At 41.1% G+C, this 13,756-nt stretch overlaps 1 protein-coding gene across 1 annotated transcript in view; it reads right to left on the reverse strand.

Annotated features, from left to right (window-relative positions):
- Positions 1-13,756, reverse strand: part of sv2ca (synaptic vesicle glycoprotein 2Ca) — a 28,245-nt gene that overhangs the window by 14,099 nt on the left and 390 nt on the right. Inside the window, exon 2 of the mRNA XM_086110538.1 lies at positions 4,911-5,583. Coding sequence (XP_085966664.1) covers positions 4,911-5,511 — 601 coding nt within the window. The 5' untranslated portion in view covers positions 5,512-5,583. The remainder of the gene's footprint in view (positions 1-4,910; positions 5,584-13,756) is intronic.

Here is a 13,756-nt window from a genome sequence, read left to right on the forward strand (position 1 = left end):
AGAAGGGAAATATCGACGGCTCTCTGTACCTGTATAATGTAGTGCAGCTGCTGCAAACTACACCCACAATTAGTTTGCTTTGACAGTGTCAATGAAAATAATGAAGAGGTAAACATACTACAACAAAAAAGTCATAATATACAGGGGGAAAAAACTCTAAGAAAATAAGGCACAAAATTATGAATAAAAAAATGTATAACATAGCTACGATGAGGACTGCTGAGTTACCACCTTACAAAATACTCCTTGAATTGCCACATCGGCAGTACTCACTTGATTCATGGAACATTGCACCTTTTTTCACCAGAATTTAAAAAATAAATCCTGTTCATTGTAATCCTACTCCTTTCCACTTATTAGATCAAATCAGGGTACCTAATGTTGTGGCCAGTGAGTGGGAAGAGTCTTCTTCCCATGGCGCGTAAAATAATGCAGCATTGCATCGGGCTGACATTCAGTCTATAGTCAGCTAATCAATAAAGAACATATTTGAAATGATAAAGCTGGACAGGAAGGCATTTTAATTAATGAAACTTCAGCACGTTGTACGGTTACACACTGCTGCTCCGCCATTGATTTCAATGAGAAAAAAACCCCCAGAGCTCTTATGACTCTGCAGACAAAGAACAGGAACAAAATCGATACACAGCAGCTCAGTTGAGGATATTTTCAAGACAAATTGCAGCTGACTGTAAAACCACTGAGAGGAAAACAAAGTAGCATTTCTGATACATTATGTAGAGAACGGTGTGAATGGAAGCAGCTCGTACACAAGCATCATAGACGTGAGAAAAACACTGCAGAATTTTTGATGTGGCGACCCGCATGGCCTTGGTGCGACGTCAGGAAATGACAGTGTGTCAGAAGACTTGTCAGACTGAACCAAAAGGTTTTGGCCGATGATATTGTGTCAGCATGTCAAAACACATCAGTCACAAGGTGAAACCCATTCAAGGATGCAATGGAAAACACATAGGAAACACTGCACACTACCTTGAATGTTTTAGCAAATAATCATCAACTTTTAACGTCAGCTGTTCAACAGTCCGGGTTCTCCATTGTCGTATTTTACGCTTTATAACGCACCCCCCATTTTCAATGGATGACAGGTCTGGACTGCAGGCATGCCATTCTAGTACCAGCACTCTTTTATGACGAAACCACAGTCTTGTAAGATGTGCAGAAAGTGGCTTGGCATTGTCGTACTGAAATAAGCAATGGCCTCAATGAAAAAGCTTTTTTGGAATGTGTTGCAACCATAACATTAAAAAATAATGATTATTAGCTAAAAACAATCAAGTTTATCAGTTTGAACATTGAACATCTTGTTTTCGGGTCCAATCAATTAAATACAGGTTGAGCATGATTTGCAAATCATTGTGTTTTTTATTTTATTTTTATGTTTAACATAACCCTAACCCAACTTGACAGGGATCGGGTTTGTAAAACAAAGGCAATCTTTTTTAAGTGAAAATTTCCACTGTTAATAATGTATTGGTAAACCTTAACCTTACGAACATGCTAAATGTAATCATTTTCCGGAACAATTTTGTGAAGACATAAAATAGAGTGGAACATTGGGCTTACAATCAAATCCACACGACAGTAGTGGGCCTTGAGTGCAGAGTTTAAAAAAAGAAAAGAGATTTGTCAGCATCAGCCATGGTCCAGTCTCCATTACAGTAACAAGTGAAAATAATTCCCATTAAATCAAACAATGCCCAAATGGGAGAGAGTCGCTAGGATATGGTTGACTACCGGCTGACATTGCTGGCCAAGCCCCTTTGGCTCCACCACCCTGACGCCTTCCGCGCCCACACATATAGACATGTTGCCACCCATTGGCGGAGCTGCAGTGCACAAGTGCTGGTAATCTCTGCAGTGACGCTGTCATCTTACCGCAGTTTAGCTATGCTCAGCTGCTCTTGGACCCCGGAGCCCCACACGGAGGGGCTGGCAACACGGGTAAAAAAATATGAGATAGAAAGAGAGAGAGAGACAGAGAGAGGGGGGATAGGGACTCAGCAGATGGAGATGGAGGTTGATCATACAATAAAGAGCAGAGACTAACTGATACTAAGATGGGGACAGGGTGAAAAGACGATATCCTGAAAGTGAGTGGGGAGAATGGCCTCTTAAGTGACAATGAAAATGAGGGAGAAGCGAGGGGTTGTATCATGGTGAAAAATATAGCTCACGGGAACCAATAAGTCATGATAGGGTGGTGAGTTCTTCTTGTTTTACGTGCGTGAGATGATGGCAAAGCCTCTCACTGACAATGGTGGTGTGCTGAATAGCACCAGTCTGCCAGCATCCTGCTCTGATCCTCCCACTCCTCCCTCCCCATTACTCTTAACTTGGTAAATCTCTCAATCTCGGAGCTCTCCCTCCTCCTTGCCGGTTCGCTGTTCACCACGCAAGAGCTCATGGTGCACGTTTTATTCTCTGATCCTACTCTAATTTAAAGTGTGTACTGCACTCACTACAAGCAAATACACAGCGGACGCCCCTACCCCGCACACGCACGCACACACACACACACACGCACACACACACACACACACACACACACACACAAACAACACGCCCTGATACAATCAACATTCACGTTTTCACATTTCAAATAACTGTATCGTCCAATCAAATTTAGTCTGTGATACATTGAATATATCATCATAAATAATACGCTTACCAGATACTATATTAATTATTTCATTTTATATATATATATATATATATATATATATAAGTGTATTATTGTGCTTATAGTAGTGTAGCCTACACTACTATAAGCACACTGTAGTCCTACACTGTGTAGGACTGTATTGCATTGTCAGAGCTGCGTCTAATATTGGGAGCCACGTGTAGCTATACTTTGGGGCTGTACTGAACGATTATTTTAAAACTGTAATTGATTCATCCGTTGATTATTTTGCAGATTAATGAAGAAATCGGATTAAAAAACAGGTTTTAATTTCCATCCCTGTATTCAAGATTTCAAACAGACAGTTCAGAAAACGCAAAAACTTTTTCAATTCTGATGTCGATCACGTCAGAAAATAGTCAAACGAGTTGATGATTGTTTTCCAAAGTAAATGCCGATGTTTGCAAATGTCCTATTTTGAAAAGCACAAAGGTAATCAATCGGTCTGCTTTCGCAAATAACTTCAGATGCTGAAAATATTTACTGTTGGGAGGCTGAAATTTTGAGGTTTTGGACACTTTTCAATTATACAAGGCATTCAAACGATGAATCATGATATAAAATTATTATCTGTAACTTTGATAAATTATTAGTTATCGATTAATCGATTAATAGTTGAACCTTGATGCTACTGTACTGTGGCAGCTAAGTTTACCTTTTGCACAAACAACCCTGCGAATCCGGCAACAGTATTTTTAAGTGAACCAATTACAGAATGGCAATTTAAAATTGATTCGTTTTGCATTACATTACGTGTTTGTCACAATCAATGTATATTATGATTATATTTCCGATAATCATACTACACAATATTATTCATCACAGCACGGCAACTATCTTGGGTTTTTTTTTTGTTTTGTTTTTTGCCTATAATTAAGTCTATTAACCCTGAAAACCCCTAACTGATGCCATCCAGGTGCTAGTAATCATGTAACACACGCTATCTATGCTAAAGTATACTACTACAATATATTCACACACATATACACCACTCATGTTCACCTAAACAGGGAGGAGCCTCAAGGCAATCGGTAGGGGGGACAAAGAGTGGAGAATGGGGGAGGATCACTCAATAAAAGAGAAGCATGAGGAAGGAGAGCGAGAGGGAGGGACAGAGGGTGAGGGATGGAGTCACGAACAAGGACGAGCTGAGCGCATCGAGCGTGAATGCCTTCGAGACCTCGCTTGACTAGAGAGGAAGAAAAGCGCTTGCATGGATACTTGGAAAGGGACAGAAAACTAAAGATGTAACATCTCAACCATGGGGATAGAATGAAAGCCACAAAGACATCCAGTCCGCTCGCAAACGATAGTAGGTCACATAACAGGGCAAAGAGCTCAGATTGAGTTATTTCATCCCTGCGTAATTTCCTCATTCTAATGTCATTGCTTTGTTTGCGATTTCTGTTCACTCCAAAGTTGTCTGAGGGGGTTGAAGTCATGTGCCTCAATACCAAACTCATCCAATCACATATTCGAGGACTTTGCTTTGGACACTAGAGCAGAGTTGTTTAAACACCAACAATTGGGGTCAGTGAAGTGCTAGGTTGATTCATTGCTTTAGAGAAGCGTCGTGACTTTGGATCCATAAAATGTAGAGTGGTAGCCTAACCGCTATGCGCGATGATGATGTGACCCAAACGACAGCATATCCTCAATGTACAGTACATCCCAAACTCTTTTGTGTGCCACTCTGGCACTCTGACACAGGGAGTGAGTGAGTCATTCCCTGTGCACGGCATTGTGATGATGGATTATACACCTACAGTCATCAAGACTGCTGGGGCTGCTGCTCAACACACGAGGACAGCAATACTTGCAACCCTCTTAATCCTGATACCAGACTTGTGGACTTTTTTTTTTTCATACATGACACAAATATAGACTGAAGCATGACATGCTTGCACACAGTACATGCTAATCTTTCTCATCAAAATCAGGTGTGGCTCCGTTATGAAAGTATATTGGAGATTGCAGGGTTGCAAGTTCAGAAATCAGCTGTGGATTAAAAATATGGAGGACAGGACTGGTTGCTATAGAATTTCCATTCTAAAACTGTAAACACCATATTGGATTCATCCATTCATTCATCCATCCTACTAATGTTTTTTGTTTGTCGCTGGCAAAAGTAAGACACATGAAATGCAAACACACGCACGCACGCACGCACACACACACAAACAAATAGAGACCCGGATTTTCTCACCTAACCATCCTGAGCTGGAGTCAGGTACACACATGTCTGTTTCGGCGCTTGGAAGCACAAAGCCCACCACAAACACCTCAACGCCATCTGACATGAGGGCCAGTCCGAGAACCAGGAACAGCTGCCACTGGAACCTCCCGTGGCCGCACTCTTGGATGATGAGCTCGTACTGTTGTGCCAGCTCCTCCTCATCAGCCTGTCGTTCCTGCTCCAGCTCTTTTCTGTCCCTCATTGCGTCCGACATCGGTTGCCCAAGAGCCACTTGGCCCTCCTTATGCTTTCTGTCGCCTGTGTAGGGAACCCCCTGGTACTCGCCCTCGTAGATCTCGTCCTCATCATCGTGGCCCTCCGTGGCATCACTGGAGCCTTCGTCATTGTCATGGTAACCCTCCCCATCTTGCCTAGGTGGATTCCTATAGAAATCCTCATCGTCGTCATCCGCATCGTCCTGGAATCGTGAATAGTTGTGGTGGGATGAATACTCATCGGCAGCGCAGTCCACCGCCTTGTTGACCTTCTTTGTCGCCTGCCGCTTTGCCTCCTTGACCATATCCTTGGCCCCTTTAACCAGGGAAGTCCTGTTATTGTAAGTGTCCTCCATCCTGGCTAAAGCAGTTGGTATACAGGGAAGAAGAAGGACAGGTTTGCACTGGGAATGGTCAGCTCACTAGGTCTGAAAAAGCAGCAAGGACCACAACTCATTAGTGTGCTGTCACCACAGAATTTAAAAAAAACAACAACAAATAAAATACAATTTTTAAAAAACGGTGACGCCAAGTTGAGTAGAACTACGATTTGCTCATGTTCCCCAAACCGCCTTCAGATCCATAATTGTGACAAACCTCATTGTGACTCCTCACTCAAATTCTCTAAGGCCTTTCTATCATGCAAAGACAATGTTGTATGTTGTATTGGTGGAAAAATGTCATGTAATCCAAGATTCATGAAGCTGAGCGGTTCGGATGATGAATGGGTCCATGGATAGATGGATGTTTTTTCTGGCTGTTCCTTATTTCATGCTTTGCCTTTCGGTAAAAACAACAAAGCACTCAAAACAAAGGATGCAGAATCTGCCGAGTCATGTTCTGTTCTCTGGTATTTAAGATTTAAAAAAAAAAAAGACTTTAGCTAAAATTCGTTCACCAATAATAACGAAAAGGGTTACTTTGACTCGAGTGGCAATCCAACCATAACTTGTCGTAGTTCTTGTCATAGTTCATCTGTACACTATGACAAAGCATTTGTGAAATTGAGACCCCGTGTGATTCATTATTCCATGTTGCATAACTCTCGTCTTTTAATACAGTACATTAGAAACAGACATCAGATTTGTATGCATAATGACACACAAACAGTAGAGGTCCTTTCCCAGCCAATACTAATGAGAGGGAGACCCCAGTCTAATGTAATCTTAGACTCACTCTCAAACTATGATTCACAGTTTCAAATTCAATTTTGGAAGTCTGGCCTGCTGTTACCTTCTTATTAACGTATGGCAGATGAATGTATGCATTAAAATTGAAATTGTAATGCTGGCTATTACGTGAGAGTACAATTCGCATGAAAACATGCTTCAGGCGGGGAACCATTTTATTTTGTACTTCTCTGTTTATCAAATACATTGAGAGATTGTTGCTTCTTTGATTGCTTGTTTTGTTCTATTACTGTGATTATACTTGATTGCACTCCTCATACAGAAGTGTACAGGTTGTTCATAGCCTATCATTGGTGTCTGGCTAAAACCTCATATGTCAAAATTTGGTTAAATTCACTCATTTCACAAATCTGTACTAGCGGTCAGTCCACCTTCATGTGCCATTTTAAAACACTGATCAACCAATCTGAAGTTTTGGTTGATGGTTGAACAAACACGCTGTTTTTGGGGTCTCCTGAAAAGTGATTATTTTGCGCCTCTCTTGGTGTTTCGGCGCACCGAGTTGCCTCGCCCCCAACTCATCCAACAATTTGGTCACACGTAAACACACAATCGAGGGTGCAAGGTGGTCTCCAACCGCCCATATCACATGCACGGCTGAGTCCGTTTCCATCATACGCAAGGGGAGAGCTTGCAATTTACCTGCCAACGTCATGCTTGTTTTCAAAAAAAAAACACTTGAAGGGTTATGTTGTATGTGATTAAAACACACCCACACACACACACACATTTAAAAAGATCAATATTACCTTGTGACTGTGTATTATAGTTGTTTTAATTTTATAAAACGAGTATTTTTATTTTCAGAATATGGATTTATAGCATTATGGAAAAGAACTCTTCACTTATTTACATTGAATTGACGTGAGGCTAAATCATCTCTGGACTGACTTAAGTGTAGGGCATGCAGAGCTGTCCAGAGTGCCCCCTCCACATGCGTCTCAGGGCTGTTCACCACAGCCTCTAATGAACACTGAAGCCTTGTCAGGAGAACACAAATCACAGGGCTAGCTCCAGCTCCCATAATGCAATTTTACTGGACAAAATGACACTGCTGATTCAAGGTGACTCCACTAAGCTCTTTGGCTCATTGGATGACTTCTGTGGTTATGAGCAAGGACCAATCTTTTTTATTTATTCATTTATTTTTATGTCGTCATTGGCATCAGCGATGGTTTGGATTGTCATAAGAATTAATCAAATGACAGCTTTTTGGAAATTGGTGCGGTGCCATTTATCAAGCAAATAAACCGTTATGGTAACTTAAGAGAGTGTTCAAAATGGATGCAGCGTGCCTCACAGTGAGACAGTAACACTTTCAAACTAATTCATCCCAGATATGGTGATGGAGAAAAAAAAACATTCTCAAAATGTATAATGAAGTCTAGGGATAATTTTCAAGGAATGTTTAAATATCAGCAATGTTTGTGTAAATGAACAACCATGTTCTGCTGTTTTTTTTCAATCTAAAAGAGTAAAGTAAATGGCCTTTTACTTCTGAGGACGTGTACTATATATCGTGTAAGCTTCTGGCAAAATATCAAATGAAATGTCTCCGGAGAAACACCTTAAACTGCCTATTCTCTGTTAAACTAACAGCCAGAGGCGTGTCAAAATTCAGGGCCATGATGGCCACCCTGCATAGATTGCTGCAGGATTAGGCCAAGTCGCTTAAACAAACTGTTCTTTTTTTCCTTTTTTTTTTTTTAACCCTTGAGTCAATGCACATTGACAAGCATGCTCACACAGCTCCTGGTGGTGTCTGCCTGTCAGAAAATCAATGGAGTGCATGGTGAGGTGTGCTGTCAGGCGTGATGAAGTTCAGAAGACACCAGAGCTCACAGAAGACCACCTGACCGCAGCAGAAGAGGCTCCCGACTGCGCGCGTAGCAACAGGAGCAATCACAATCAGACTAACACTTGCAAACAAGACAGCAGTAGGGCAGCTTTGCCATCTTCCATGTTCTCACCTGTTATTCCCACCACCAAGGGGCCTTATATTTTCATTGCTGTACTGTACATGCTCATGTTGTCATGTTTTGTATTAATTTGTTAGTTTAGTCTGGTTGTTTTGTTCGGATGTTTGTATTCTTTTTTTCTTTTTTTTTGCGTAAATTCCCCCCTCCCTATTTTTTTTCCAGTATAATAATAATCATAGCAAAATAACAATAATATAATATAGTAATATCCATCCACCCATTTTCTGAACCGCTTTAACCTCACAAGGGTCGCAGGGCATGCTGGAGCCTATCCCAGCTGTCTTCGGGCAGTAGGCAGGGGACACCCTGAACCGGTTGCCAGGCAATGGCAGGACACACACAGAGACAAATAACCATCCGTGCTCACACTCACACAAAGGGACAATTTGGACTGTTCCATTAACCTGCCAAGCACGCTTTTGGACTGTGGGAGGAAACCGGAGTACCCGGAAAAAAACCATGCAGGACAACATGCAAACTCCACACAGGGAGGCCGGAGCTGGAATTGAACCCACTACCTCTGCACTGTGAGGCGCTAACCACTGGACCAGCGGGCCGCCGATATAGTAATATGTCTACAGTAATATTTATTTTTAGGTTCAGCAACAGGTGGATTTTTTTCCAGCTATAAATTGTTTAAATCTGTATTGTGCAAACTCAATTGGGCAAACTTAAAATAAAAAATAAAAAAACGGCAAAAATCTGATGTAAAGACATGAATGAAATGTAAAGACATTTTTAAAATCTGTGACAACAATACATTTTGAGACACATCAAGGCATCTCTGATTAGAATTTGCTGTAGACCAGTGTTATAGTGCACATGCAATGAGACCACGTGAGGCAGGGACCATTTGTTACGGCAGCATATTGGAATAATGGTTCGAATGTCTTCCTCAAAGTGAGAAGATCTAAATCTCTGTGTGGTGTTTTCATGTTTTCTCTGTGGTTGTGAAAGTGAAGGGTTGTGCACCATCTTTCTCACAAATGCAGCTGCGCTAATGTGGATAAGTGCTACAGAAAAGGGATGGAAGGAATCTGTTATAATTGTGGGTTAGGGCATTTTAAAATTTTCTTCGTTTTTTAGTGTCGCTCTTGTGTATTGATATGGATGACAAAATTCCGGTGTACGCTGGAAATGCTGGGATCTATGAAGGTGTACAGTTCAGTGCTGATCGAAATTCAGATTAGAGGTTGTTGAGGAGAAATGTGCTTCGCTGAGCACCGTTTAATGACTCAATGATCTACATTGTTCTCCATTAAATGCACACGGTGACACATGTTGGACCATATTGGGATTTTTTTTTTTTTTTTTTTTTTGCGAAAAGCTTGATTTATTTTTGTCAACTACCTACATGTGATGTCCAATTGTCTTTGCGTTTAAAAAAATCAGTCCATAGCAGACATTGTTATTTTGTATCTTGAATCATTTGTGTTCTGCAGCACTTAATCCATACACACTTGTGTGGGTCCAGCATTTAATTAAAAAAAAAATATCTGTACTTTTTTTAATCCTAAATTATAATGCTGTTTAATTGATAAGGGAGAGCTATTCAATATTTTTTACACAAGACCTCGTGAAAATCGACAACAATTTTGGGCAGGGCGGTCTACAAGAATCAAGAAAAAAAACTGCTATAGAGAAAGAATGTACTGTCGTGTTCTTTTCACTTGAACCTGACACGGCATGTGAGGTGTTTTGTGTCTTTCTAAATTGTTTGCAACATAGAGTAATTACATCAGGATCTACAGTATTTCACCAGTTTTGCACATTTCTCACTGGGGAATTTCAAATGCATCTTTTTTTTTTGTACAGCTTCTGCCCTTTGAAAAGCATTCACCAACCAGCGCGAACACCTGACAGCTGGTTTTGCTCTATTAGCATCAGCTAGGAGCAGTTCCAATCTCTAAGTGGGCACTGCTGCAAGTAATCCCATCAATGGAGAAAAGCGGTGGCCACATCTGAGGAGGCGCTTCAAGAATGGGGTGCCTTCCATTAGGAGATTTCATCAAATGGTGATGGCATCACAGCCTGAGCACGTGTGTGTGTGTTTGTGTGTTCAAATGGGTCTTGGAGGGCTGTGGCAGAAACAAAAGAGAAACATGTTCATCTAAACAGCGACATGTCAAAATATCGAACTGCAATTGGTGAAAAGAACCACTTCAGTTATCCCCCATATGTGAAAATAGAATCATGAAATAAAGATTATTGCATATAAATCTCACGTGACATGCCAATTCATCATGAAGTTGTATCAAAAAGTAATGAATGCGTGAATGAGCTGTCTGCCTGCCAGGAGCCGTGTTTTGCTGATAACATAATGACAAACGTGCAAAATCTGTATTTATGTTAATCTTGGCACATTGCAAAAATAAAAACGGGAAAAACTAGCGACCATTTGATGAGCAGATCTCTGCTAAAGCGGAGAACCATAATGAAGGTGGCTGTAATGCCCAACATCGCCCAATGATTAGCGCAGTGGTTCTTAACCTTTTTACAGGTACCGAAACCAACCAGTTAATATGCACATTCACCGAACCCTTCATGAGTGAAAAATAAATATATATAATTTTTTTTCATAAATTCAAGATATTTAAAAAAAAAACGCATTTATTAAAAACAGAAAAAAGTAAATAAAATTTCATGGGATAAGTATACTTTTTTTTAATTGCACAATGTACTATCATGACAGTCACACGTTGACTACTCAGCGCACTAAATTTCCCACAGCACTGATTGGACAAGCAATGTCATGTGATCATTAAACATCACGTTGAACCCCTGAGACCGATTCACCGAACCCTTAGGGTTCGATCGAACCCAGGTTAAGAACCACTGGATTAGCGTTATCAGTATCACTAACAATTAAATTTTTAAAAAATTGAATGGTTTCTTTCTTTGGACCATGATAGTCATGAGCCATCAACATCCCTCATGAAACTATTCTTATTGCACTTAATGTAAAACAGATTTAGCCTTTCTAGTTCAGACAGGACTTTCTTGGCCAAAGATCACCAACTTTTTCAAAGCTGAGCGCTACTGCACATCTTGGGTACTGAGTCATGCCAGTTAGATACACACCTCAACACAAATGGTCTTTAAAATTGTTATTGTTATATGCTATTATTAATAATTGATGATTGTCATATACACAGTCACTCGTGAATTCGAGGATTTCTCACAATCATGACGAAACCTGGTAAATAACAATACACAACACTATCTCTATAGATCTGTGCCAGTGTTCATGTTTTCAAATGATCACTTCCGTAGTTTTAATAGGAAATCCCAATGGCCCGTCACTTGTGAGCTATCTTTAGAACAGGCCCGTGGGCTATTCGTGAGGTCCGGGGGGTGGGCTACCTGGTGCCCGCATGCACTACATTGGTGAACCCCTTGTCCTTTTCTATCCGTATAGGTTTAGTGGATTGCACATTTTCAGAATAAATGCAAGAACTCTTCAGGCCATTTGGTGATGGGGGTCATTAACCAGGATCTAAACAAAATAATGAAACATCTGCTGAATCTCTTGATTGTTTGTCAAGAGAATGGAGAGAAACAATCTTTTTTTCTGGTGCTTTTGTTTCTGCTTCGTTGCCCGTGGGCATTACCGGCAGTGTGCTAGCACCATGAGTGAAATGAGAAAGGGAGTCTCTTGTGAGTTTCTTTATGTTGCTTATCATTCAAAAAGACAAAAGAAGTGACAGGCCAGAGTATCAAAAATTAGGCCGAAGTGTGACCAACTGAATTGAAGTAATTTCAGAACCCATGTTGATCGCGTCATTCGAAAAATGTCTCCAATATGAACCAGTGGCAAACTGTGAAGAATATTAGTAAGCTTCCTCTATAACAGGGGTCCCCAACCTTTTTTGCCCCACGGACCGGTTTATGTCAGACAATATTTTCAGGGACCGGCATCTAAAATGTGGCGGGTTAATACAACAAAATAATATGGTATGAACTGCATGAAAAGTGTGGCGTTTTCGAAATATAATAATAAACACAAGGAGCGTCTAGTCTGGCCGCAACACTGATTGCTATGGTAATGTTTAATGCCTTCAAAATACGATACAACGCAAATTCAAAGTGCATGAAAATGACAACTCACCAAAGCCCCGAGCTTGATTTTCTGCAACTAGACGGTCCCATCTCGGGGTAATAGGAGACAATGACACCTTAAGTGTGTGGTTTATGTCCAGTCTACTTCGTAATTTTGTTTTACTCGCCGTTGCTGCAGAAACCCCTCACCTCACACAGGTAGGATGTCGGAAATAGCAACAGTGCTATTGTGGCGATCTCAGAGTATTCAGCCATGACTTTAATCCAGTTGTCTCGAACGTACTTTTAAGGCCGCCGTCATTTGCGATCTCCAGCAGTTTTTTAAACTCATTTTGCGACCCCCAGCGTTTTGTTTTTAGCGTAATCGGTCACGTGACGGAGAAGCGTGGCTTGACGTGAGTCAAGCGTGACACAGACGGATGTAACGGAGAATCCGGTAATGTTTCAAAATAAAACATATTTCGCATTCCCAAAATAAATAAAACGGAATTAAGGCAAGTTCTTTCTGTGCGGCCCGGTACCAAATGCCCTGCGGACCGGTATCGGTTCACGGACCGGCGGTTGGGGACCCCTGCTCTATAAGATAATAAGGTCTGGGGGGCATTTTGGATTTTGGACGGGGGACACGACTTGAAATACAAAATATAGAAAATCAATTACACACAAAAAAAAGATTCACCATTTCAGAGCACTGTATTTGAACTTGGTAGTTGGTAGGCTAGAGTCTGGTTCATGGAGATAATGTAAAACGCAAACAATAAATGGTTGGGACGCTACCATTTGAGTTATGGGGAGGAACGGTTCCGCTGTGACTCAAATGTATCAAAATGTAATGGGGTTTTTTTTGGGGCCGGGGGGGTTACAACCCTTGTTCAAAATTTTAAAACTCTAAATCCAGTGGAAGGTATTACACAATTTCGACAACACAACAACACTTCTTGAAGAAATATTCTAACTGTAAACACAATCGGAGCACAATATAGCATCATGTTCGCATTGCTCACAGTGCACTTTGCCACGGGTTTCCAGTTCAGCGGTCGCAAGGATGTCAATCGTTCAGTGCCTCACGAGGTGCAATTTAAGGGTGAGTCAGTTCCCTGCACGCGCATCCCTTTCCTCTTTTTGGCAGAGTGCTCCAACTGCCCCAGGGCAGGCGGCTGCATTGCTCTGGTCTACAACCAAAAAACTCTACTCCTATCAAGGGGGAAGTATCGCAATCTCACCCAAATCAGAGAATGGACCGATACACAGCGAAAACCTATCGAGAATCTTTCCAATTAGAGTCAGTCTTAAACTTTACATGATGGCACTGACGAGCAATTCCCAGATTCTTAGTCACCGTGATCATTTTAACAACGAATGAAAAGCGTGAA

Source organism: Hippocampus guttulatus, chromosome 5, assembly GCF_054856545.1.
Source record: "Hippocampus guttulatus isolate MCC_2025c chromosome 5, RoL_Hgut_1.0, whole genome shotgun sequence".
Classification (NCBI taxonomy): domain Eukaryota; kingdom Metazoa; phylum Chordata; class Actinopteri; order Syngnathiformes; family Syngnathidae; genus Hippocampus; species Hippocampus guttulatus.